Source organism: Microtus ochrogaster, chromosome 2 (genome assembly GCF_000317375.1).
Source record: "Microtus ochrogaster isolate Prairie Vole_2 chromosome 2, MicOch1.0, whole genome shotgun sequence".
NCBI lineage: Eukaryota > Metazoa > Chordata > Mammalia > Rodentia > Cricetidae > Microtus > Microtus ochrogaster.
Window position 1 is genome coordinate 12,282,553 of NC_022010.1, and position 26,640 is coordinate 12,309,192.

At 51.1% G+C, this 26,640-nt stretch overlaps 1 protein-coding gene across 3 annotated transcripts in view; it reads left to right on the plus strand.

The window, feature by feature from the left end:
* Scarb1 (scavenger receptor class B member 1) overlaps positions 1 to 26,640 on the plus strand; it is a 66,951-nt gene that overhangs the window by 26,284 nt on the left and 14,027 nt on the right. For all 3 annotated transcript variants that reach the window (XM_005344362.2, XM_005344361.2, XM_013350010.2), the window contains exons 2-7: positions 11,421 to 11,578; positions 12,417 to 12,558; positions 14,684 to 14,887; positions 16,396 to 16,491; positions 18,123 to 18,238; positions 22,405 to 22,571. In XM_005344362.2, the coding sequence (XP_005344419.1) occupies positions 11,421 to 11,578; positions 12,417 to 12,558; positions 14,684 to 14,887; positions 16,396 to 16,491; positions 18,123 to 18,238; positions 22,405 to 22,571 (883 nt within the window). The remainder of the gene's footprint in view (positions 1 to 11,420; positions 11,579 to 12,416; positions 12,559 to 14,683; positions 14,888 to 16,395; positions 16,492 to 18,122; positions 18,239 to 22,404; positions 22,572 to 26,640) is intronic.

The window sequence follows — 26,640 nt, forward strand, 5'->3', positions numbered from 1 at the left end:
TCCTCCTCCTCCTCCTCTTCTTCTTCTTGACAGGCTATGGCTCTGGCTGTCAATGCTGTCATGGAAGTCACGGCAATCCTTTTGCTTTAGCCTCCTGAGTTCAGGGATTACAGATGTGAGTTGCCACACCCAGCCCTCTGCTAGTTTCCTGCCATGTGGATCACCTTGACCTAAACCGAGCTGGGTTCTGCATTGACTTGTCTCTGTGTTTTCAAGGTGGGACCCTGGCCCTGCTCTGCCATGACTTAGGGAAGCTCAGCCTGAGGCTGGTGAGAGTCATGGCTGGTTGCTGTTTGTTCCTAGGCCGAGTCCTGAGCAAACTGGCCCCTGTTCAGCAGGCTCCAGCTTAGGGCTGCGGTAGAAGCCTCTGGAAGCATCACTAAGTTGTTTTCATCTTTCTGAGTGACACCTAGGATTGAGCGACAGATTGCAGAGAGGTGGGAGTGGGTGACAGGCTCCAGGACTGGGTGATAGTCTGCTTTAATTGCCGTTTCCTGATGATGCGGCACTGTGTGATGCTCCCTCTAAGGGTGCTGGTGCCGCCGCCACCGCATGCCCACAGATGCACCTGACGCTTTGAGTGCTTCCTCTCCTGTCCCTGAGTCATGCAGACTAGCAGAATCTTCTTGTCCACTCACAACCACTTCCCTGAGGGCAGAATCCAGTTTGGTTAACTTTGCCTCATGGTGCTCAATACCAGTTTGGGGCCTTGAAGGGGCTTGGGCATGGTGGAGTGAATGAAAACGATTGGAGGGGTGGATGAACAAATGAATGAACAGCCAAATGAGTAATGGAATGAATGAATGACTCTGCTCAGCCTGTGCTGTTCTTTGTTGGGGCTAAGTGGGAGCGGCAATGGGTGCAGTCACCATGTGAGCTGTGGGTTAGGGTGTCTTCGGGCTGTGCCCCTGTTGGGATACGATATGTGTGTGTGTGCATTTATATGTATGTATGTTTATATACATGTGTGTGAAGCCAGGGCCCTGTGCACATACCACACAAATGCTCTGATCTCAATGCCTGACCCTTGCAACTTGAGAATTGGAGTTGCTATCGAGTCTAGGAAAATCACTGCTTAACGGAAGCTTGTTAAACAGTAATAGGCCCCAGAGCAAAAGCCAGCCTCAGAGGCTTCCCACGAGGTCTCACCCACTGACAGCTGCCCACAATCCAGACACATTTGGTATACGAATCTATTTTGTGTTCAGTACTGCGGGGGTTCACCCCTGCGGGACTTTATCTGGGTGGCCCCTGTTGCAGGCTACCTTTGGGACCACAGGGAATGTGCTCGGTGATGGATACACACACAGGTACCAATATGTCTGTGACCAGTCCTGCCCAACCGGGGACCTTCCTGAGGTTTCTCATTGCTCCTGGCTCCAGAGAAACCCACTGGCAGTGAGGATGCTTTTGGTATGACCCCTAAGTCCTGAAGCTGCCGTGGAGGGGCAGTGAGGTACCCACTAGGGACCTTCTGATGGAGCCAGCTGATCTTTCCTCCCTGGGGCCCTGATCTTTATACCTGGACAGGTCCCCTGCCCTGTCAAGCCGGAGTCAGAGAGAGGTCAGGAGACATGCATCTTGAGGCTACCTTCCTTAAAGATGTGTCTGCCTGTCCTTGTGTGTCACCAGAGCAGAAACCAGTTTTCCCATAACCCGAGGGACTCAGCAGCCACACCCTTTGATGTCTAGGGAATGTTCTAGTGTGTGACTGTGTGGACATGGATATCACACTTGTGTATTGAGCTACTGTGGCGAAACTCTTGAAACCATTTATGGGTAGCCCGTGGGTGGGTGCTGACGTTTCCCCAGGATAGAAGTGGATTATCACGTCACGGTGACAGGTATTCAGCTTCAGTTAGGCAAGCCATGGCACCAGCACACACTCCCACCAGCAACGTGTGCACGTTCTGGTTGCCAACATTTGTGACTATCAGTCTTTCTCCTTTTAGCCTTGCTGGTATATGGCGCAGAGCTCACTGTGAATTTAGGGGACATTTCCATAGTTGGTGGGATAGCTCTACGAAGTCATAGCTCACCCATCTTTGTGCTCTGCCATCCTTTGTGTGTGGCTTTCTGTCTTAAAGCCAGATCCAGAGTGACTGCTGTAGCTCTCTCCATCACGACTGAATTTCTGGATGCATGCTGGGGGGAGGGAGCTTGTCTCTGAAGCCTCAGGAATTTTTGGCGTGGGAGGGGTGTGATGGAGAGGGGCTGTTTTACAAAGATTGGTCCTGTCCGTTTTCTTCACCACTATGGTTCAGGCCTAGTACACAGCCTCTTGTGTACCGGGAGCTCAGCAGAGGCTGTGGAAGGAGATGGGGAATATGAGAGACAATGGCATGGGTGGCAGGCATGGGAGGGTTAGTGCAACAGGCCCACGGGCTCAGGAACACCTAGGGGTGTGTGGAGTGAGGTAGGTGGTACAGAGAAGCCAGGTTAGACTGATGCAGGGTAGGGAGACAAGACCTCGCTGGTCACTGCCAGGGATTTAGTGCTCGACTTGAGCCACAGGGAGCCCCCAGAAGGGTGGGAAGGGGAGTTTGCTGCTCTGACTTCTTTATGAAATGGTTTCTCTGGTTCAGGGGGAGAGCAGGCAGCACCAGGGACAGGTTGGGATGGGGCTGGAAGCAGGTGGACAGGTGGGTGGATTTGAGGCTTACTTGGGAGGAACAGCGGCTGAGATGGGAAGGATCAAGAGTCAGGCCTGACTCAGCCTCTCCGTTTCTGTCCGTCCCACAACCCCCGTCCCTCCAGTTGTTTTGGGGACCGGCATGTAGGTTCAATGTAAAACTTCTTCTAAAGAGTTTTTCAAAGGTGTATGAGTGTCTTGCCTGCATACACGTCTGGGCACTACATGTGTGCCTGGGTGTATGTTTGTGTACCACATGTGTGCCTGAGAGCGCGTGGAAGCCAGAGGAGAGTGTCGGGTCCCTTAAAGGTGGAGTTAAGGATGGTCATGTCATAGGTACTGGGAACTGGACGCAGGACCTCTGCAGGACCTGCAGGACCTCTGCAGGAGTGGCCAGTGAACCTAACCATTGAGCCGTCTCTCCAGCCTCTTCCCTGACATATGGTGTCTCCAAACTGCAGGCTGGATTGTCCCTGGGGCCCATCCTCCCTGTGTGCACAGGGCTCGTGCACTGTGACTGACTGGCTGGCTCAGAGTGGGCAGGATCTGCCTCAGTTGTGAACCAGGCCTGGTGAGCCCATCAGCAATGACCAAAACTATGTTCTGTTTTGTTTTTGTTTTTGTTTGTTTGCTTTGGAGACAGGGTTTCTCTGTGTAGCCCTGGCTGTTCTAGAACTCACTCTGTAGTCCAGACTGGCCTCAGACTCAGAGATCTGCCTGGCTCTGCCTCCCAAGTACTGGGATGAAAGGTGTGCCCACTGCCGCCGCCACTGTCACCACTCAGCCAGAGCTGTGTTTTTGAGCCTGAAATGTGTTTCCTAGGGGAGGGGTCGAGTTTTGCAATTTCCTGGGTTAGATTAATGATTGCTTCATGAAACCACAGCACTTCATGAGCTGGGAAGGCCCTGGAGAGGCTAAGAACAGTGGCCTGTAGACCCTGCGTGGTTCTACGTGGAGACAGAGCCTGGGTGAGGTTCCATCTCTGTGATCTTCATGGGACAGAGGCTCCTGGACCTGGTGCCTTGTGCCTGTGATATATGGTCCGAGAGTCAATGAGATGAGATGTGTCGAAATGTCTTGTTACCCACACAGAGGGTCCCTCGGGTCCCCAGCACCTCAGGTGGGGACTCTGATCATCTCTATCTGTTTCGTTTTCTTTTGCATGGAGTCTCTGACATCCAGGTATGTTTGGCTCTAACATCCGGCAGGGTGACCTTTAGTTGAGAATTATCCTGGCTACAGTCAGAGCTCCCTCTCCCCCCATGGCCATTGTGTTCCCTTTGGTTTGGGTGGCCCAGAGCTCACCTCCGACTCAAAGCATTTGTTTTTGTTTGTTTATTTGTTTGCTCATTTGTTTATTGAGGCAGGGTTTCTCTGTGCAATGACTCTGGCTGTCCTGGAACTTGCTCTGTAGTCCAGGCTGGCCTCGATCTCACACAGATCTGCCTGCCTCTGCCTCCCAAGAGCTGGGATTAAAGGCGTGACCCCAAACCATTTGTTTATCTGGTGCCCAGTCACCTCATCCAGTTCTACTCTGGAAGGCAAGCTGGCTTACTCTCTGCTGTACCCCAGCACCCAGGTCACTGCTGGGGCACCGAGCACTTGCCTAGTATGTATTTGGGGGTACAAGCAAATGATTGGAACACGCAGTCCCTCATTGTCCAGGGCAAGGAGATTGCTCCAATGTTCCTATCTCTCAGGTACTTGGAGTGCATTTTGGGAGTCCCCAAGACTTGCAGAGTGGGGTTGAGGCAGTTTATGGCTACTGACAGAGGAGGAAGTCCCTGCGTATTATTCTGCTGGTGTTGCTGTAGTAAAGGACCCAGTCTTGATGTTGGCATCACCTACCTCTATAGAGGCCACTTCGTCTTGCCGTGCACTACTGGAAACATCTGTGAACAGAGAGGTTGCAGCGGGGAAACCAGAAGCCAAAGAGAATCTGCACCCCAAAGTTGTTTCCCAGTGAGGCCACGCCTCCTGAGGGTCCCATCCCATCTCACGTGGCTTCTTGTTAGAAACCAAACCTCTCTGATGCAAGGTCTCTCACTAGGATCTGGGTTTCACCCCAGGCATCCTGCTGTCTCCACTTTTCCAGTGCTGGGACTACAAGCGTGTACCACCACACCTGACTTTGTATATTGGTGCTGTGGTTGGGGGCAACCTCAGGCCCTTATACTTACGGCTGAGCCATCGGAGCTCTGTTCTCAAGCCCATTCTATGTCAAAAGTGCCCACAGGATGCAGGGTCCTCTGGGGGTTCGTTTCCCACACTGGTAGATTATGGTGTTCCAGGATTGGCTTCAGCTCCTTCCTCCAAGTCTTCTGAGGTCTTGCCAGGTGCTTGGCGCTGCCTAGAGTTCACCAATGCAGCATGAGCATCGTTGGTGGGATTTATGGCCTGGCAGGGAGACATAAGCACAATACACAGGATGAGTTCATTAACGTGACTGGGAAAACAAGGAGTGCCGCGGAAAAAACAAGAGTGGGTGCGGGCGCTCGGGGCTCAGGGTGAGCTGTGTGGGCCTTCCTGAGAACAGACCCAGCATCCCAGGGGGCCTCGCCTATGAGGCTTTGTTGCCAAGCCCATGGAAGACAGAAGGAATAGCCGTGCAAGGGTCTGGGTGAGAATGTGCAAGCTTCCAAGGCAGAACAAAGATGCCAGGCTGCTGGAGTGAAGGGGTCGATGGCAGGATGTGTCGCTAGAGATGCCACCGGGGCCAGATGGAGGAAGGGGCTCACAGTCAATGTTAACATGGTCAATTCATAAAATTTTTAAAGATCATTTTGGTGGGGAGGTGGGCATGCAAATGCCAGAGCGTGTGTAGAAACCAGAGGGGCAGTTTGCTGGAATAGGTGCTGTCCTTCCGTCATGTGGGTCCCGGTTGGGGGTGAGTGCCTGTACCCGCTGAGTCATCTGGTCAGCCAAAGAATTCCAAAGTTAAAAAACATTTTTTTTGAAAGACATTAGACCTCAAGCTTCAGATAAGGGAAAGGCCACACCGCCACTGTCATTATGCTTCACGTATAAATCACTGGGCTCAAGGTATTTCATACTTTAGTCTCCCGCAACCCCAACCAGCTGCTCTCACCCCAGGCATCTGAGGCTCTGGCTAGTCCCCTGTGACCAAAAGAGCCAAGTGGGATCTTTGGGGAGCCTGTCCTGCCAGCTTTCCTGACAGCCCTCTGGGAGGGGAACGGAGCTAGTCTGTTCCAGATGAGGGCCTGTGGGCACTCTCCAGCTCTGCTGGGCTCTTGCACCTTGAGATTCCTCCAGGGCAGAGTTTTTAAACTCTGTGTTGTGATCTTACTGATACGGGTTGTGACATCCCTGGGATGTGGGCGACTGGCATTTAAAACATGGTGTGTGTGTCGGGGAGGGTGCCAGAGAAATGGTTCAGAAGAGGAGTGGGGGGCGGGGTGTTCATGCGTGCCGGTGCCAGAAGAGGGTGTTGGATCTCATGGAAGCTGGAGTTACAGTTCTGTGAGTTCTAGAAACCAGATTCGGTCTCCTGGAAGAGCAGCAGGTGCCCTTAACCACTGAGCCATCTCTCCACAGCTGACCCCCACAAGTTAAAAACAAACAAATAAATAAAAATCTAAACCACTAGAAGCTTGATGTAATGACATGGTTAATTCCGGCACCGCAGAGGTGGAAACAGGAGATCAGGAGTTTGAGGTCACCCTCGACTACGTAGAGGGTTCAGGGCCAGTTTGGGCTACAAGAGATCTCATCACATGCAAAGAATCCAGGAATCTACCCTAGAGGAGCAGGGGGCAGAGTATAGAGTCAGAAATACTGCAGCTGGAATGGAGGTCATTCTGGCTGGGGAGGTTGTCCCCAGGGAACGAGCGGCGTTTGGAAGCTGATGTTCTGGGTTCCGCGCTGAGCAGGGGCTCCCCAAGCCTCTGGGCATCGCACAGATATGGCCTATTTCAGACGTGCACATGGCTACCTGCTGGCTCCCTGGGCTGTGTACCTCATCTATGCCCTCACTTATTTTGCTTGGGCTTCCTATTTTTGCACAGTTGCTGGGAAATTACATCCTAATTGACATTACATCTTATCTTTTTAATATTATGGGTGAATTTCAGTTTGGATATACAATTTAGGGGCCAGCGAGATGGGCCAGTGGGCTTGCTGCCAAGCCTTGAGTTCAACCTCTGGGACCCACATGGTGGGAGTAGAAAACCAGTTTCTACAGGTTGTCCTCTGACTTCCACATGTGTGCCCAGGCATGTGCAAACCCACGTACATACCCATATGCTCAAATAAGTAACTGCCGTGATTCAAAACATAAATGAATAAACCTTTATGGAGACATGCCAGCCTTGTCTGTCCTGGAGCCTTCACACAGCAGGGCTTACACAGCCTGCGAGCCTTGCTTCTGCCTTCTCTTCTTCCCCTGTAGTACTACATTGCATCCACTGTGCCGGGAACGGAACTGACTTAATCCACCAGGTCACACGCGCAGTCGTGAGCACCCGTGGGGCTTGTCCGTGTTGCCAGAGGCAGGCTGGTAATCTCCCAGCGGATCTCCAGATGTTTCCTAGAGCCTCGCTTTACAAACACCCCTGTCATGGGTGGACACGGAGCCGGGCACGCTCTCCTAGCTGGCCAGCCTTTGCTGGAACTCCCCCCTGGGACCTTTTTCTGGCACAACCTGTTTGATCTTTGTTTTGTTCTCTTGCTATTGTGAGATGAACGATTGCTGTACGGTCACACTGGCCTTGGCAAGGCTGCCAACCTTCTGCCTCAGCTGCCTGAACGCTGAGGTGACAATCGTGCACCCCAACACACAGCTAGACCTTTTTTCTTTTAGCTTTTCCCATTTTGTCTCTTTGTCACGGTGACAGGGCTTGAACCTAGGGCCTTGCACATGCTGGGCAAGCCCTTGCCTACATTTTAAATACAGTATCGTTTATTTATTCTTTGAGATTACAGCATTCACACAATGTATTTCAATGGTATAGACTTGCTACTCCTCCCAGGTTCTTCTACAGCCTCTCTAACTTAGATTTTATATGCTTTTCTTTTGTCCTTTGAGACGGGGTCTCACTGCGTAGCTCTGGTTGGCCTCAAATTCCTCCTGCCTCTGCCTCCTGAGTGCTGGGAGTAAAGGCATGCATAACTTACCAGGCTGGTTATTATGGTAGCTTGCACGGGTGCGACTGCTGGATTTTTCAGCCCCAGCTGCCTGCATAGCGCCTTCCTGCATTGTGAAAGTGGGACAGGGAGGAAGCTTCCAGGTGAGCACCAATGTGATTTCTCTAAATTCTGTGACCGATGCGTGTGGTATCATCAGCAGTAGAGTCTTACCATCAGGTTCCTGTATTGTTTGTGATCTCCTTGACCAAAAACTTGAGGGGATGCTGGGTGGTGGTGGCACAAACCTTTAATTCCAGCATCTGGGAGGAGGTAGAGGCAGGTGGATCTCTATGAGTTTGAGGCCAGCCTGGTCAACAGAGCTACACAGAGAAACCCTGTCTTGAAAAACAAAAACAAACAAACAGAAAGAATTTAAGGGGAGAAATCCCACACCTGATCCTGGGTTTATGGTCATTGTTTTGCTTCTTCTTTTTTTTTAAAGGAGCTTTTTTAAAAAAATATTTATTTTTATTTTAAATGCATTAGTGTTTTGCCATGTGTTGTGAGCTGCCATGTGGGTGCTGGGATTGAACCCAGGTCCTCTGAAAGACCAATCAGTGTTTTTAACCTCTGAGCCACCCTTCCAGCCCCCTGTGTAGTTTCTTTTTGAGATAGGGTCTCATTATGTAGCCCTGGCTGGCCTGGAACTCACAGAGAGAAATCTACCTACTTCTCCTTCCAGAGTGCTGGGATTAAAGGTGTGCATCACCATGCCTGACCTCAGGCTTCTTATTTACCTCTAGGAGAAGTAGTCTCTCTCTCTCTCTCTCTCTCTCTCTCTCTCTCTCTCTCTATCTCTCTGTGTGTGTGTGTCTGTCTGTCTGTCTGTCTGTCTGTGTTTTATGTTTGGAAACAGAGTCTCTCATTTGCCTGGTACTTGGCGATTAGACTGGCAAGCCAGTGAGACCCAGGGATTTCCTTGTCTCTGCCTCCCCAGTGACAAGATCAGAAGCCTGTGCCACTGTGCCTAGCTTTTTTTTTTTTTTTTTTTTTTCGAGACAGGGTTTCTCTGTGGCTTTGGAGCCTGTCCTGGAACTAGCTCTGTAGACCAGGCTGGTCTCTAACTCACAGAGATCCGCCTGCCTCTGCCTCCCGAGTGCTGGGATTAAAGGCGTGCGCCACCACCGCCCGGCTATGCCTAGCTTTTTTATGTGTGTTCTAGGGATTGAACTCTGGTCATGCTCACGCAAAAAGCATTGACCCCCTCACCTCCCCACAGACCTGTCTCGCCATCCCTCAAAGAAGTGTTTAATACCCAGCCCAACTGTGCTCTCCCAGGTGCCATTCTACCTGCTGGACTGGCCTAAGGGATCCTTGCGGGCAGCACGGTCCTCAAGGGACTCACCTTGGCTTTCTCGCACTGTGTTTCCAGGGTTGTTATCTTTGACCTTGGGAAGGGGGATGGAAGGAGTGACTGACAGAATCAGTTGTGTTTGACCTTGAGTTTCATGACTGTCATCTAATCTCATATCCTGGTGTCTCTGGTCTCTTTGAGAAAAAAAAAAAGGTGATTCTGTAGTCACAGTGGGCCAGAATCCACCTTCTCGAGTGTGGGGCAGAGTGGGGAGTGACACTGTGATGCCAGGGGCCCATCTGATTCAGCCATTGTTCCTTGTCAATTCTCATTTAAACCTTCCAGTGGCCCATGAGGTGGACACTGCGCTTGGTCCATGGCAAGACCTTCTATGTCACCAGAGTAAGGCAACTATGACTGTCGCTGCCTCAAAGGGCTATGGTGCTGGCCAAGAGTGTGAAGTACAGTACAGAGGGCAAGGCCTGGCATGGGGCACCCAGGGACACTCTGGCTGTCTCCGCCAGGGTCCTGAAATGCCTCTCTGTTTGTGCCAGATGTTCAGGCTGTGGTTGAATGCAGCCACAGGAGGCTACAGCTGTAGGAAGATGTGACGTGGCCTCTCCTAGGTGGGAATTCATCCTCAGCAGACGGTTGACTTTTTTTGAGTCCCACAGAGGACAGGCTAGACCCAACCATGGCTACTGTGACGAGGCCTTGTAGTATTCAAAAACAAACTCTGGCCCTGAGAGGTAAACTAGGCCTAGGAGAGTGTGGTCCAGTGTCAGCCTGCCTTGGAGTCTGCCCTGACCTGCCAGCTCTGGCATGCCACCTGTTGTTTCTGGCTGTTTGGGGACAGTGGGATAGTTGCCCTTGTCCTGGAAGGCCTAGGAGACAGTCGAAGGTGATGGAAACTGCCCGAGACTGGCTTTTGGACATTGCTGTCTCTGATGAGCTGGGGGCGGGGACTCTTGGCTCTATAGAAAGCAGAGGGTCAGAGCCTTTGGGAAAATAGGTGGTTTTGTTTTGAGACAAGAATCTCATTCATCATGGATCCCAGGCTGACCTCAAAGTTACCATCTTCCCGTTTCAGCGCCCCAAAGTACTGGGAGGACAACCCTGAACCACTATGTTTGTTTTACACAGCTGGTGACTGAAGCCACAGCTGCCTGTGTGCTAGACAAGCTCTGAGCCACACCCCGGCCCTGCTTGGTGCTTTTTGTATCCCACGAAGCTGGTGACTGCCAGTAATCCTCTTCCCAGAGTCCTCTTCCCTCTCCTTGCTCTCTCAACATGTCACATGACACTGACTTCCTTCCCCCACCCCCAACCCCCCCCCCCAATGCACAGAGCCTGTGTTTCCCTAATTCGGTAAAAGCCCCACAAGGCTGGAGACAGACAAGTCTGTCTCGTTCCCACTGCTGTCTGCCACTCCTGGAACCTAACCTGTCAAGGATTGTTGCTCATAGCATGCTTGATGAGGGAAGGAAGGAAGGAAGGAATGAGTGGATAAAGGAACAAATGGATTAGTAAAGGAATGAGGGAATAAACAATGAAAAGTGAAATGAAGGTAATGAATGAATGGCTTAATGGATGAATGACTGACTGAACGGAAGTGGAAAGCCACCGAGTCACGGCTACCAGTGCAGGGCTCCAGTCCTAAGAGCGCCTCCCCTGAAGAGCACTGTCTTAGCCAGTGTTTGTTTTGCTGGGAAGAGATACCATGACCAAAGCAACTGTTAGAAAAGAAAGTATTTAACTGGAGGCTTGTTTACAACTTCAGAGGCTTAATCCATTTCCTCATGGTGGGGAGCATGACAGCAGGTAATGTGGGCATGGTGTTCAAGGAATAGCTGAGACCTTACATCCATGGGCGGAGAGGGAGGACTACCCTGGACCTAGAGGAGGCTTTTGTTTGGTTTTGTTTTTCTAGACAGGTTTTCTCTGCGAACCCTGGCTATCCTGGAACTCACTCTGTAGCCCAGTCTGGCCTTGAATTCAAAGAGATCCTCCGGCTTCTGCCTCCCGAGTGTCCCGGGATTAAAGACAAGCACCACCAGCACCGCCACCCTGCTTTGGGCTTTGGAGTGGACTTTTGAAGTCTCAAAGCCCACCCCTAGCAACCTACCTTCTCCAAAAAGCCACACCTCCTAATCTTTCAAACAGTTCACAGGCTGGGAACTAAGCATGCAAATACATAAGCCCACGGGGGCCATTCTTATTCAGACCACCACAGCCACCTTTCTTTCCTGGTGTGCCTTTGGGGCCTTGGCACAGGTCAGTCTCAGGCAGCTGCTGTGAACCATAGAGAGGGAAGCCCCTCCTCATGCGCCTCTCTGTGTCTCCCTACAGAATGTCCGCATAGACCCCAGCAGCCTGTCCTTTGCGATGTGGAAGGAGATTCCCGTCCCCTTCTATTTGTCCATCTACTTCTTCGAGGTGGTCAACCCCGACCAGGTCCTAAAGGGCGAGAAGCCGGTAGTGCGGGAGCGTGGACCCTACGTCTACAGGTGAGACCAGGCGGGGAGGTTCTGCTGTGCTGAGCCTTGGAGATTGCTCCAGATGTGAGCCAGGCACAGAAGCGGGAGGCCATAATGGCTGACGGTTTCTTTGTGGAGTGATGCTGCTGTGGGTCTGGGCTGAGTGCCAACGTGTGTGTGTGTGTGTGTGTGTGTGTGTGTGTTCATGGGGGCGGGTGGGCACAGAGGGTACAAAGGGGGCAAAATGACTGCTCTGGAGTCAGGAAAGTTAGGCAGTGGTGCAGGAAGCCACTTAATATGGCACATAAGAAAGGGGACAGAGAGCACGGGGGGCTTGTGTTTTAGGGGGCCTGTGGGGGGGACTTGTGACTTCACTTCAAGGATGGAAGGGGACAGTGGCCCTGGAACGGTAGGATGAACAGTGCAAAAGCCCTGAGGTGGGAGAATGGTGGCACTGGGGACAGCGAGGAAGCCAGTTTACGGTACCATAAGACCTAGGGCTTGCCTGCCTGCAACTCTCTCCTTGGTTCCCAATGGGTGTGCTCCTGCTGAGGTGCATCCTACCAATGCAAAAGCTGAGGCCCAAGAGGTGTTTGCATTCAGTGGCACATATCCCAATCCTGGGCTCTCATGGTTGAAACTACGGACTCAAGAGTGGTCAAAGAGTTTTACTTCTGTACGCCTGTTTCCCCGTCTGTGAGATGGAGATGATAGTACCCACTGTGGGTGGGTTCAAGGACCTGGCCTTGGTGCTGTTGGGCACCAGCGCACAGATGCTCTGGGGTCCCTGGCTGCCAGGGTGTGCTGGGAGCTGATGGGAGCTTCCATATGGCTTCACACACCCAGCTGATCCAGTATCTCTCCACAGGGAATACAGACATAAGGCCAACATTACCTTCAACGACAATGACACTGTGTCCTTCGTGGAGCACCGAAGCCTTCATTTCCAGCCCGACAGGTCCCGGGGCTCCGAGAGTGACTACATCGTACTGCCTAACATCCTGGTCCTGGTAAGGCTGTGGCCTTGTGTCTACCCCACACCTCCCCCGCTTTCTCCCCCACTCTCCAGACCACCCCATTCTTCTCATTGCCTTACTTCCCTTCTGAAACTCTGGAGCCCCCATCGTGGTCCCTGATGAAGCCTGAAGGTCAGCGCCACTGGCGACCAGTTTGGTAGGATCACGTGGGCTAGGCAGGAGTCGGGAAGAGCATATTGAGGACACTGTGTTGGGAGCTGCTGAATCAGTACCTTGGTGCATGCTGGAGCCACTCACCTCAGAGCAGTCCCAGCTGTCTGGGAGAGAGAGGGGCCAGGAGGACCTTCCCCAAGGACAAAGTCCCAGACACTGCGCCAGCCCCACCAGGCCAGGGTCAGATGTTGTGATAGGAGCTGCGGGCTGCTTCCCGCCACCCGGCCACCCGCATGGCTAGCTTATGCCCCGAAATAATTACACAGAAACTGTATTCTTTTGAACACTGCTTGGCCCATTTGTTATAACCTCTTATTGGCTAGCTCTTACATATTGATCTAACCCATTTCTAATAATCTGTGTAGCCCATGAGGTGGCTTACCAGGGAAGATCTTAACCTGCGTCTGTGTCAGATGGGAGAATCATGGTGACTCTCTGACTCAGCTTCTTTCTCCCAGCATTCTGTTCTGTCTACTCCGCCTACCTAATTTTCTGTCCTATCAGAGGCCAAGCAGTTTCTTTATTACTTAACCAATGAAACAACAGATAGAAAGATGACCCTCCTCCATCAGTCAGACCCCACAGTCTGACTTTCATACCTTTTGGAAGATTCTTATGATGCCCCAGCCCCAGCCCCAGGCATAGGAAACTGTCAGAAATGCCAGCTTTCATGCTAGCTGCTGGCTGGCTTTGCCCCTCAGCCTCCCTGCCTGCTAACCCCAGGTCTGTTGTCAGAAATGTTCCCAAGACCGACGGGGCCGGAGGGAGAATTTTTGTTTTTTATTTTTATTTATTTATTTGTTTGTTTATTATCATTATCTTGAGACAGAGCCTCACTATGCAGTCCTGCAACTCATTATGTAGACCAGACTGACTTTGAACTCGTGGAGATCTGTCTGCCTACCACCTCAAGTGCTGGGACTAAGGTGTGCTAAGGTCACCACATCTGTAACGTGGTATTAAAAAACAGTAGCAGTTCGTGCTGGGCCAGCAGGCTGACCCAGTGGGTAAAAGGTGCCTGCCACTAACCCTCGTGGGTTGAGTTTAATCACCTCCAGGACCCACAGGACTCCCACAAGTTATCCTTTGACCTCCATATATGAGCTATGGCACCCCCCAGTAAACAACAGAAACCCTGTGTCGATTACAGATAATGAAGGGGACCTCTGGGGGGGGGGGGGCAACATAGCATGCTCAATGAAAACACCCGGAAAGTCCAGCTATGTGTTGCCCTGGAGGCGGAAAGTGGCTTTTGGTTGAGCAGCCTTTGGAAAAACCAAGGCCCCGGATGCATGCTGCAGAGGAAAGCAAACACAAAAACTATATCTGCAGCTGCACTCAGGGTGCTTTGACCCTGGGGGGAGCGGAAGTCCTGGACTCCCGGTTGAGGTGGGAAGGAGACATGAAAAGTGGGTTAGAATCCCCACAAAGAGGCTGAGGAAGGAGGATGCTGAGTTCCAAGTCCACCTGGACTACATCTTGAGACCTTGTGGTAAAAACCTAGAAGAGGGGACTGCAGGGTTTGGGGAGACTATCTCAGTCTGCTCCGTTTCTGGGCTCATGTTGCTGGTAGCGTGGGGTTGGCATCCTAGTTGTAAACAGAGCTTTGCGGGCCCTCTTTTCTGGCAGGCCTGCTCCTAACCTTGGCAACATCGTCAGCTGCCCTCAGGTTGAAGGACAGCCTGGGGACCTCCTTCTCTGTGTCCCAGCTCTGCAGAGCGTCTCCTGGTGCCTCATTGGCTCCTGCCAGGCCTCAGGTGTGGCTCTGCAGAGGAGGGCTTCTGAATGCCTGGCCTGAGTTTCGTGCCTGCCTGGGAAAACACCTCTGGCAACAAGGACCAGAGAAGGGTCCACATTGAGGGCCTGGGCTCTTTGCCTGTCACCTGATGAAGGTGGAGGAGGGAAACACATCCATCTCCCTAGCCCCATGTTCTTGACTTTGCAGGGGGGTTCGGTAATGATGGAAGACAAGTCCGCAGGCCTGAAGCTGATGATGACCCTGGGACTGGCCACCTTGGGCCAGCGTGCCTTTATGAACCGCACAGTTGGTGAGATCCTGTGGGGCTACGAGGATCCCTTCGTGAATTTTATCAACAAATACTTCCCAGATATGTTCCCCATCAAGGGCAAGTTTGGCCTGTTTGTTGAGGTAAGTGTCTTCCGGTCACACAGACTGCTGTGAAAGACAGCTGTCGGATGAAGACCCTAACCCAAACCAGCTTAAGTAAAATTGTGGAAATTGGCAGCTCATATAACAGAAAATGCCACTATTGCATTCAGGTGTGGCTTGATCCGGTTCAAGGGGTGTGTGTGACTGGTTTAGCTTAGAAATTTGAGGCTTTGCTGGAGGAAGCCTGGATTCTCGAGACACATACCTTGAATATCCCATTAAGTGCTACTTAGAGGTGGCCCCTTATTCTCAGTCTTGACCATCCGTAACCTGAGGTCCCTGACCCTGACTCCCTGCTCCAGCTCAGTTTTCTTCTGAGGGGGTCTGCTGATGACATGGGCTTGAAGTAAGGGTCAGTGGCGTGACCCAGTCACCCACACCTCCAGGACCTGTTGTACGGAGCTTACTGCTCAGTGGTTAAAAGTACTGGCTGCTCTTCAAAAGGACCCAGATTCTATTCCCAGCGCCCACAAGGTGGCCCACAGCCATCGGTAGCTCCAGTTGGATCTGACGCCCTCTTCTGGCTTTCTCAGGCACTGCATGCATAGACATAACATGTAGGCAAAAGACTCATTCATACACATAAAATAGAAATACATATACAGTCTTGTGGAGAGCAGGCTATGGGTAAGGCACCGCATCTCCAGTGACCAGGTGAGGACCCCGTGTGGTGGACATGTAACAAGGTGGACTAAGGGCAGCAGGTTGAATGCCCGGTGTCAGAAGCCCCTGGTGAAGCTCTGTTTCTGTGCCTGTCCTTCCCACTCTTCGTCACAGCTGAGTTGGGACTCTTGAATAGGGGCTCCTGTGGGGACAGGCGAGGAGACAGAGCACATTCCACCAAGTTCTGATTCCCAGCCATTCCGCTTAGCCGTTTGGGATTAACAGACCTATTGGCTTCTGTGACCTCTGATCCATTCTACCATGCTGGCCCTTGAGCTTCTAGATCCTTCTGTGGCATTATTTCCCCTGGGGAATTTGTATTAAGTGCTTTATTTCTTTTTTCCCCCCTTTTTCTTTCTTTCTTTGTTTTGAGACAGGGTCTTTCTATATAGCTATGGCTGCCCTGGAATTCACTATGTAGACCAGGCTGGCCTTGAACTCAGAGATCCACCTGCCTCTGCCCCCTGAGTGCTGGGATTAAAATGTGTGCCACTACTCCCCACTTAAATCCCTTTTTATTCTTAATTAGGTCCTGGGTCAGATGGAGTAGGCTTGTCATTTCTGTACATGGGAGTATGAGGCAGGAGCATGGCAAGTTCAAAACCAGCCCGGACAATTTAGTGAGACCCTGTCTCAAAATGTGAAGTTAAAAAATAAAGGCTGGGGGTGTGGTCCAGTGGCCAAGCACTTGCCCAGCATGTACAAGGCCCTGGGTCCTGTCCCCATCACTGAGTCAATGGGTAACGAGGGGACCTGTCCATAGCTGAAGAACAGGCGGGGCCCCCAATCCCAGGCTAAGGGCTCTGTTCTCCGCCTGTCCACAGATGAATAACTCGGACTCCGGTGTCTTCACTGTGTTTACGGGTGTCCAGAACTTCAGCAGGATTCATCTGGTGGACAAATGGAATGGACTCAGCAAGGTGAGCAGGAGGGGGAGACAGTCCCTATCCTCTGAAGCAGGGACTAGATTGGGGACAGTGGGGGACGGCAAGCACTCTCGAGAGGGTGTCAGGGTCACCCGGGGACGTCGCAGGTCCAGGAACTGCCCCTTGAGAACTTCTGCTGGGAACTCTTCACTCTTCTGCCCTGCGTTCTCGTTTACAAGGCAGACAGGAAGACATTCCCATAAAGATAAGACAATGGAGGCCCAGCACCTTGCCTGGACCCACCCGGAAACCCCCAGCGCTGTTTGTGGGACCAGCTTCCTGGCCCTTTACCCACCGCCGCACCTCTGTGTATCCAGAGAAATGTGTTTTCCTTCCTTCTTTGAACACACAGAAATCCGGTTGTGTGCTACTTTGCAGTTGGCTCTTCTCCTTAGGACACTTTGTGTATATTGTGTTTTTGTATTGTTATGTTTGTCAGTCACTGAAGATGGAGTCCAGGCCTTGTGCATCCTCCACGGGGACTCTGCCACTGAGCCATACCCCCAGTCCTTCAGTGAGGGATTGTTGTAGGCGTGCCAACACTGAACTCTGTTCTCAGGCCCTCACTTGGGGAGTCTAGGCAGAGACTCCACCATTAAGCCATACCCCCAGCCCTTCACTGGGGATTCTAGGCAAGCTTTCCCTGCTGAGCTATCATACTGTTCCTACCCTTCTCCTCCTCCTCCTTTTTATTGTTTTTTTGAGACAGGGTTTCACTATGTAATAGCCCTAGCTATCCTAGAATTCATGCTGTAGCCCAGGCTGGCCTCAAACTCACAGAGATCCTCCTGCCTCTGCCTCCCAAGTGCTGGGATTAAAAGCGTCTGCCACCACCACTCCGCTAAATTTTTATTTTGAAATAAGGTCTCATTTTGTATCCCAGGCTGGCTTCAAATTTTCAATCCTCCCGTCTCAGTTGCCTCCCCAGTGCTTAAATCATAGATGTGTTTGCTACCACACCCAGGCAGCCACCATTCTTTGTGGGTGCTGTCCACATCAGCCAGCTTCTTCTATAGTAAGAAGCCTGATGGGAAGAGCTCACCCTGCAGAGGAGAGTGGAAAGTGCCTGCGTGGTTTACTTTTTTGTTTCACAGACAGGATCTCACTGCATAGCCCTGACTAGCCTGGAACTCACTATATAGACCAGGCTGGTCTCAAACTCACAAGAGATCCTCCCACCTCTGCCTCCCAAGCACTGGGCTCTAGGGCATGCACCACCCTGGCTGTCTTGAGTATTGGTTCTGAGTGCTAGCCTCCCTGATTAGAGGTAGGCACTCCGATGGATTCCATTTCTCGGTCTTCAGCTGTTCCTGTTGTCACCTTAATACCTCCCCTGGCTGGCATGTCCCAGCTCCCCTTTTTTGCAGGGTGTGTATGTTGACTTTTGGGGGAGGGAGCAGGAAGATGTGGGCGATAGACCCATTGTACAGATGACTTAACAGAGTCCCCAACAATGCTGTGTGTTCAGGCCCTGCTGGTGGGGGGGCCAGGAAGCTGGGCTTGATGGTCTGTCTACACAGCCTGCTCTGTGCCCGGGTTGAGTATGGTGACATCTGCACGGAGGCATGCATTAGGCGCAGGCCTCGGCTGTCTCTCAGGCTGCATCTTGTCCTGTCCGCCCACAGATCAACTATTGGCACTCGGAACAGTGCAACATGATCAACGGGACTTCTGGGCAGATGTGGGCACCATTCATGACACCCCAGTCATCACTGGAATTCTTCAGCCCGGAGGCCTGCAGGTAACGCTCGCATGGGGACTCCCTGCCTCTGCTTCTGCTCCTAGGGAGCGCGGGCCTGGCCCTCTGCATGCTATGGCTCAGTTTTTCTTGTCACTGGGACAAAACACCTGGCAGAGGTGACTGGGCAGGTAATTTATTTTGGATTTTGGTTGCTTGAGGATTTGCACCTTAAGGGGTCATCAACTTCCCCCGAACAGTGACCCCCTCTGGCGTCCGAGAGTGGAAGCAGCGTGTAGCCTTTTTCCCAGAGAGGCTGTGAGCCGGTGGCTGCTTAGGGCTCGGTCTTGAGGGTGGCAATGCGAGGCGATGGCAGGAAAAGGTCAAGGTCTGAGGCTAACTGTGAAGTGGAGCTGGAGGCCTGGGGTCTCCAGGAGCCTAGATCTCTGACTGCTGGGTGCAGATCCTGCTCAGTCTACCAATTTCCAACTCCCCTGCCTCAGAGGTGTGCTGGGGCCTTGTAGCTTGTGCTCCACCATCCTAGGGTCCCGACTGTGGCCTGGGGGAGACGTGGTGGATCTCTGGGCTCATTCCCGAGTGGTGCCCTATCTGGTGTTCCATTCTGGCCATGCTGGAGGTGACCTTGGCCTGGGAATTCATCGGGCTGACCTTTGAGCCCTCTGCCTCTCCAGCTAACACAGGCAACTGTGCTCCGTGCCAGGTGTGAGCACAACCATGATGGGTGAGCAAAGTCTGTGCCTCGGTGCTCGTGTCCCATTGGGTACTTTCCAAAGCAGAGCTTTGTTATTTTTTTAAAATGTATTGCTATTTTTTAATTATGTGTATCTGTGTGGGTCTGTGTGCATGCACGTGGGTGCTTATGGAGGCCAGAAGAAGGTGTCAGATCACCTGGAGTTTGTGTTATAGGTGGGTTGTGAGCTGCCCAGCGTGGGCGCTGGGAACCGAACTTAAGTCTTCCTAGAAGAGCAGTAACCATTGAGCCATCTCTCCCGCCCATTTGTGTGTGTGTGCACATGCGTGGGTGTGTGTGTGTGTGCCCGCACACGCGCTGATAATGGAACCTGGAACCTCACATACACTAAGTAAGTGCTTTTCCCCCGAGTCATGCCCCAGTCCCCAAATAGGATTCCAGACTTAGAGGAAACATCTTCAGCCTGGCCTCTGTCAGTGACAGAGGTGATTGAGGTGGCTCAGGGCTGGGGAAGGCTCGGTCTGTAAAGTATTCACTATTAGCAAGAGAACCTGGGTTCAGTCCTCAGAACTTAGCAGCAGCGTTTCCTAGGAACTCAGCACTAGGGGGCGGAGGCGGGAGAGAGCTGGAAAGCTGTCCAAGCTGGCAGAATGGATGAGCTCTGGGTTCACGGCGAGACCATCTCAAAAAAGAGGTAGAAGAATGACTGAAAAAGAAATCCAGTGTTGGTGTCTGGCCTACAACACACACGTGCACACATGTACACATATAAACACACTCATGACATAGATACCTATACCTGTGACACAAAGGGAAAGGAAAGATGCATTTCCCTCCCAGGTTCTGAGCTTTCAGTGCAGGCACAAGATGCTTTTGAAGATCCTGCAGGTAGTGCTGTGTGGTGAGAGCCCTGGGGGTGTGGCTCGGTGCTGCAGCACTTGCTTGGTTTACGTGAGGCCCTGGGTTCTGCCAGGTTAGTGTTTCTAATGAACCTGTGACTGAGCAAGACTGAGGAAGAGCCTGGGACCACACAGCCCCTGTCAAGGCCACCCTGAATGACCTGAAGCCCTACCATTAGATCTCACATGGTTTGCTTGTTTTCGAGACAGGGTCTCTCTGTGTGGCCTTGGCTGTCCTGGAACTAGCCTGCAGGAGAGACTGGCCTCGAACTCACAGAGATCCACCTGCCTCTGCCTCCCACAAGTGCTGGGAGTAAAGGCGTGCGCCACCACAACCAGGCATAGATCCTACTTCTTAAAGATTTCCCCAGTCCAGTAGCACCCCCTGAGAGCAGCCCTTGACTGCAGAACTCTTGTGCATTCACCCACATGGCAGCCAGTTGCTCCCTGTGTTTTCTCCTTTCCTCATCTCTGGAACCACTGCGCCACACCCTCCTCTGTGTGCTCTCTCCTGGAATCTCTTGAGAGTGGGATGCAGGCCAGGTCCCTTTCCATCAACCCTTCAGGGGGGTATTCTCCAAAAACAAAGGTGTTTTCTTACACAATCACAAGGCTCCAAATCAGGGAATTTAACATCGACCTGATAAGATCTTCTGAGTTGGTGCTGCCACATAAATTAAAAAACAAACCATGCTTGTAATTTCAGGTTACTATCTATCCTTGTGGGTGGGTGTGGGGACTGAAGCCCAAACTCCAGGCAGCTAATCAGTTCACTTACAAGAGCAGAGAGTTAAACTGAGGGCGCTCACGCCTAGGGCTCAGATAGCTGGCTCCACTCTCATATAGTCCATGATCCAGATCTAGAGAATGGTGCCACCCACTGTGGACTTGGTCTTCCCACAACGATTAAGGGAATTACGACAGTTTCACAGGCTAGCCTGATCTAGACACTCTCCTATTGAGAGACTCTTTGCAGGAAATTCTAGATATGTCAAATTGACCAAACTTACCATCACACTGTGTGAAAATAATATTTTATTTGACTAAAATATTTATTATTCGTTAGATGTATTTTATTTATCTAAAATATTATTCTAAACATTACGGAGAAGAGCTTTTGTTTAGTATCAGGTCTTAGAAATCTGGGTGCCTGCCAGGCGGTGGCGGCGCATGCCTTTAATCTCACCACTCAAGGCAGAGGCAAGTGGATCCCTTTGAGTTTGAGACCAGCCTGGTCTATGGAATGAGTTCCAGGGTTACATAGAGAGACTACAGGGCTACATAAAGAGAGAGAGAGATCCAGTGTCTTATCCTCTTGCAGTTCATCCCATTTGGACTCTTGTTTGTCTTGAGATGGGTTTCGCTGTGTAGCCCTGGCTGCTTCAACTGACAAAGATCCTCCTGCCTCCATCTCTCCAATCCTAGGATTAAAGCTGTAAGCCACCACACCAGTGCCTGGACTCTCCTAGTTTTGAGGATCGGCAGGTGTGTGTGTGTGTGTGTGTGTGTGTGTGTGTGTGTGTGTGTGTGTGTGTGTGTGGTGCTGACTATGGACAGAGTGGGTCACCCCATCCTTGTTTCCAATCAGGAGAGTGATTGAGGTTAGACCACGGGGTGAATGGACGGAGAGGAGTGAGAGTGGGCAAGGGGGACCCGGAGAGCTGAAGTCTGATGTGTGTGTGTTTATTCCAGGCTGAGGGAGAGGTGGGATTCAAAGTTCCTGGGGCAGGAAGGGGTATGTTTGAACAGCTCCTCGGAGGCCCTTGGTGGGTGGAGTGAGGCAGGAGGGGTGAGGGAAGCTGGCAGTGGTATCCTACTACAGGTTGACAGTAGGGGCTCTGGTGATTGCTTGTTCCTCAGCATCCACAGGAGACCATTGCCCAAAGCCCTAGTCCCCACAATCCTCTGTGCTTCAGTCCCTATCCAGAGAGCGTGGTGCTGGGCGGTGGTAGTGCGCACCTTTAATCCCAGCACTCAGGAGGCAGAGGCAGGCGGATCTCTGTGAGTTCGAGGCCAGCCTGGTCTATGAGCACGTTCCAGGACAGCCATAGAGAAACCCTGTCTTGAAGAGAGAGGGGGAGAGAATGGCATTTCACTATAAATGGACAGGGGCTCTGTAAACTTGAGATTATCTCAGGGGACCGCACCTAGTGCACCAGGACAGTGCAGTGTTGCCTTTCTTTATTGTCTGGGGAACAAGGAGAAAATTTACCAGGTGGGCAGTGCAGGTGCAACTTTGCTCACAACGTTTTATTATTATTATTTTTTAAATATTTATTTATTTATTTATTTATTATGTATACAATATTCTGTCTGTCTGTATATCTGTAGGTTAGAAGAGGACACCAGACCTCATTATCGGTTGGTTGTGAGCCACCATGTGGTTACTGGGAATTGAACTCAGGACCTTTGGAAGAGCAGGCAATGCTCTTAAACCACTGAGCCATTTCTCCAGCCCCTTATTATTATTTTTTTATTTTGATTTTTTTCAGACAGAGTGTCATATCATCTAGGCTGGCCTTGAACTTGCTGTGTAGCCAAGAGTGACTTTGAGCCCCTGGTTCTCCTGCTAAGTTGAGCACTAAGGGAATAGTTCTCACCCTGCCTCCTCCCTGCAGGTCCATGAAGCTCACCTACCACAATTCAGGGGTGTTTGAAGGCATCCCCATCTATCGCTTCACGGCCCCCAAGACTTTGTTTGCCAATGGGTCCGACTACCCACCCAATGAAGGCTTCTGTCCGTGCCTCGAGTCTGGCATTCAGAACGTCAGCACCTGCAGGTTTGGTAAGTGTCTCCTCCACATTGCTTCCCTGCCTCCAGACTGGGGCGAGAGGGTGGCACCAGGATTTTATCTGCTGCCAGCTTGCAGTCCCATTAATCTCTGGTCTCTGCACTGCTGATGAGCTCAGTGCTACAGATAGGGAACTAGAGATAATGCCACCCTGATAAATGTCCCACCAGCTCTCATTAGCCCCGGGCTTTATCACTCCCAAGTCTGAAGGGGCCAGCCCTGAGGTTAAGATTCTGACAGTGGGCATTGTTTCTTGGCCATAGAGAGGAATCTGCCCTCATCCCCTTGCTGTTTCTGGCTTACTCTGTTTGGATACCTGGGTGTCAGCTCCAGGCCACACCCCCTCACCCCTCACCTGCTGGTCAGGCCTGGGCAGCTCCAGGTCCCCCCTGCACATTCTTTCTCCTTCTTCCCCAGTCTGCTACTGTGGTCCTCTCCGTCCCTCGCCAGCTCACGTTGCACCAGATGTGAATCAAATTAAAATGAAAAGCTTCCTCTGTTCATATCCTTTCAGAGGCCCTCCCTGATCTTCCATCCTCTTTGGTCCACCAGCCATTCTCTGTGCATTCTCTTAGCTATCGAGTTATTTAACCCTTCCCTGCCTGCGCCCTGCCTGGGCTGCAAACCTTGTGCCTTGCCTCCTCCCCCCCATCCAGGATGCCCAGCCTTATAGTCATTGTTCACAAAGTGTTGAGCTATGCACAGACAGGAACAGGAAGGCCTGAGGCAGGGTGGGGACCTGGTTGGTGGGACACAACCTCTCTCTGACTGGGTCTGACTTTCAGAGCCTGTTTGGGTGGACCGCTGTCTTGTAGCTAGAGAAGCAGGCTCTGGGGATACCGCCGTGGGGCGGAAAGAAGAGAAGTGAGGGAATGACGGATCCTAGTCCACAAGTTCCCCTTGTAAGACAGAGCCCACCAGGCCACCTGCTGCACAGACGTCTGGGGCCCGCGGCAGCAGCTGCCTGGCCTGACCGCGGCACGTGTCGGTTCATGGGATTCAAGTTTCCGGGGCAGAGCCCTACAGGACTTTCCTGTGGGCAGGAAGCTGTATCCACAACCCCAGCTCTGCCTTCCTCTTGGTGCTCGGTCCCAGAGCTTGCTCCAATTAGTCACCGAGACCACACCACAGGAGCAGCCACATCCCGACATCCCCATAGAGCTCTGTTGAAAGGGACAGAATTTCAGATGTGCCAGAGGGTCTAAGTGTACCGTGTCTGTAGCTTGTTCTTTGTTTTTTTCCCCGGGGGGGGGGGGAAGTGTGGGTACAAGCATGTGTTTGCAGGAGCATGCAAGGAGGCCAGAGCTAGGTGTCTTCCTCAATTACTCTCTATTTATTTATTTTTTGAGACAGATGCTCTCACTAATCTGTGACCTGGCGGGCTGTAGGGATTCATCTGCCTCTGCCTCCCAGTGCTGAGGTTACAGATCTGTGCTGCCGCGTCTGGCTTTCGGTGTGAGTGCTGGGGACCTGAGTCCTCAGGCTTGTGCAGGAGACACTTCACTGACTGAGCCATTTTCCCGACCCCCAACACTTACGTTTTTAAATGGGAGAAAAACAAGGATGGGGAGGGGGTGACTTAAGTGGTCTGAGCAGTTTGAAATCTGCAAAGGGACACAGCCATGTGGCCAACAGCAACCCCACGAGGCAGACCTTGTAGGGCGCAGTGTTTCCTGCTCCTCCTGCCCACAGCCTGACTTTTGGTCTCCAGGCTCTCTGTCTCCTCTTCATGTAGATGGAGTCATGCTGTGTGTGTTCTTTTCCGCTCACTCCCAAATGCCGCCCCTACCGCATCCATATGGTCCATCTGCAAGATGGTGGGTGGTTGAATTTGGCCTCTGGCTTGTTGTGGGACTATGCTCCGCTTGCCCTACCCCTTCCTGGCTCACGGAGCTATCTCGTGGCATTCTGCTATTACAAGGGTGCTTCTAGAACATTCGTGCACATGCTATGAGGGTGCAACCAACTGAGTCCACCTTTCTGTGGCATTTTATCTGACGATAAAGAATGCGCATAGGTTTCCCCTTCTGGATCACGAGAATTCCTTGGACTCAGGACTCCCCGTGTGTCATCTCCCTGTCTTGGAACCTTTCCTGGAGTGTCCCTTAATCACAACTGGGGTAATCCTAAGCAATTAAGTCTGGATACATGGATCATAAAGCTATAAATTAATTATACTTATTGCCTGGGTGCGTCTCTCCGAGGGTGTTTGAAAATAAAAAAGGAAGATGAAGCACACCTGTTATTAGAAAGCCACATGGGTGTGCCATCTGCAGCAGGCGGTGTTGGCAGCCATGACACCCTGCTGGAATCTGTGCCTTCCAGGTGTGGCTAGGTGGCAGGATACAGGGTGTCCCTCCTGTAGAAATGGGGTTCTGGTGTTTGCTGGTGTCTCCTTTCAGAGTGGATCGGAGGGGTGGAGACGGGGTTTTCCAAGCTGAAGGCAAGACTGGGTGGCCTTCCAGAGTCTGTGGGCTCACCTGGATTCTCAGGGACTCCTGTTCTCCACCGTAATGAGTCCTCTGTCATCAACCAGCTCTCAAATAATGACACAGAGGCTTCTTATTAATTATAAAAGCTTGGTCTTCGCTTAGGCTTGTTTCTAACTCTTTTTCTTTTTTTAAAGATTCATTTATTTATTCCATATACAATGTTCTTTCTGCACGTATACGATTGCATGCCAGAAGCGGGCACCAGACCTCATTACAGATGGTTCTAAGCCATCATGTGGTTGCTGGGAATTGAACTCAGGACCTCTGGAAGAGCAGCCAGTGCTCTTAACCACTGAACCATCTCTCCAGCACCCTAACTAACTCTTAAACTTCCAATAACCCGTTTCTAGTCTACATGATGTCACATGGCTTGTGGTTTTTACCTGGAGAGGAAGCATGTCCTGCTTCCTCTGTGTCCGGCTGGTAGCTCCTTCTTCCTTTTCCCCAGAGCTCTCTCTGCCCAGAAGTCCTGCCTATACCTCCGGCCTAGCTTTTGGCCATTTAGTTTTTAATTAAACCAGTCACAGTGACATACCTTTGTACAATGCACTCAAATATCTTGCAACATTTCCCACTTTTGTATAAATAAAAAAGAAAAGGTTTTACTTCTAACATAGTAAAACTATATAAAAAAAGAACAATTATCAGGTAAGAATTTCATTTACAATATCCAATCCATTTGTATTTGGCAAATTTAGAGAAATTATTATCTATCTTATCTTAATGAGTTCAAAGTTTTATACCTAAACCACTTATATCATAACTTGTATTACCAACCCAAAACTATCTTTTCTTCTCCTCAAAGCATTTTCTTAGATAAACAATTTAAACTTTTAAGCTCGAGCTAATACATTTTATACTTCCTTTTGTGAGTTTCTTTTCTGAATTTGGTAATGAGGAAAACTGTAGCTATAACTGTTTTGTCTTCAGCTCTGTCAGAGACCTGAGAAGGATATAATACTACCTGAGCAAACAAGAAATGTAGAACCAACAACTTCTAAAACTATAGAAATGGACAGAAACCTCTGGCTGCTGAGACAGTCACCCAAGGTTCCTCTGCAATGCTGGGGCATCCATCTTCGGCCTACAGGCCTAGAATAGCTGACAGACTCTTCCGGGAAGCAGGAATTTGGAAGGACTGTCCTATCTCATCTTGGCAAAGTTTGACAGTTGCCATCTTTTGTGTTTTGCTTGTCTAATTTGGACAGCATACTGTCAGCAGTCAAGGCAAGAGCAGTTTCTTGCCCAAATGGCAAACTTTCCTACAGTGAAAGCAAATTCCATATGGATTTTCTTCAATGCCCATCATTCTTTTTTTTTAAAAAAAAAAATAAATTGGTGCTGCCAGAAGCAGACGTGTCATGGAAAGCCTTATGTTATTAAAACATTAAAGTGTCATATTCTGTTGGTCTCTGAAGTGTTTGAAGACCATCTGTCTATTTGAAATATGTCTCTGATTGACCTTGAAAATATACCTAAGCCAGGCAGTGGTGGCGCACGCCTTTAATTCCAGCACTTGGGAGGCAGAGGCAGGCGGATCTCTGTGAGTTCGAGACCAGCCTGGTCTACA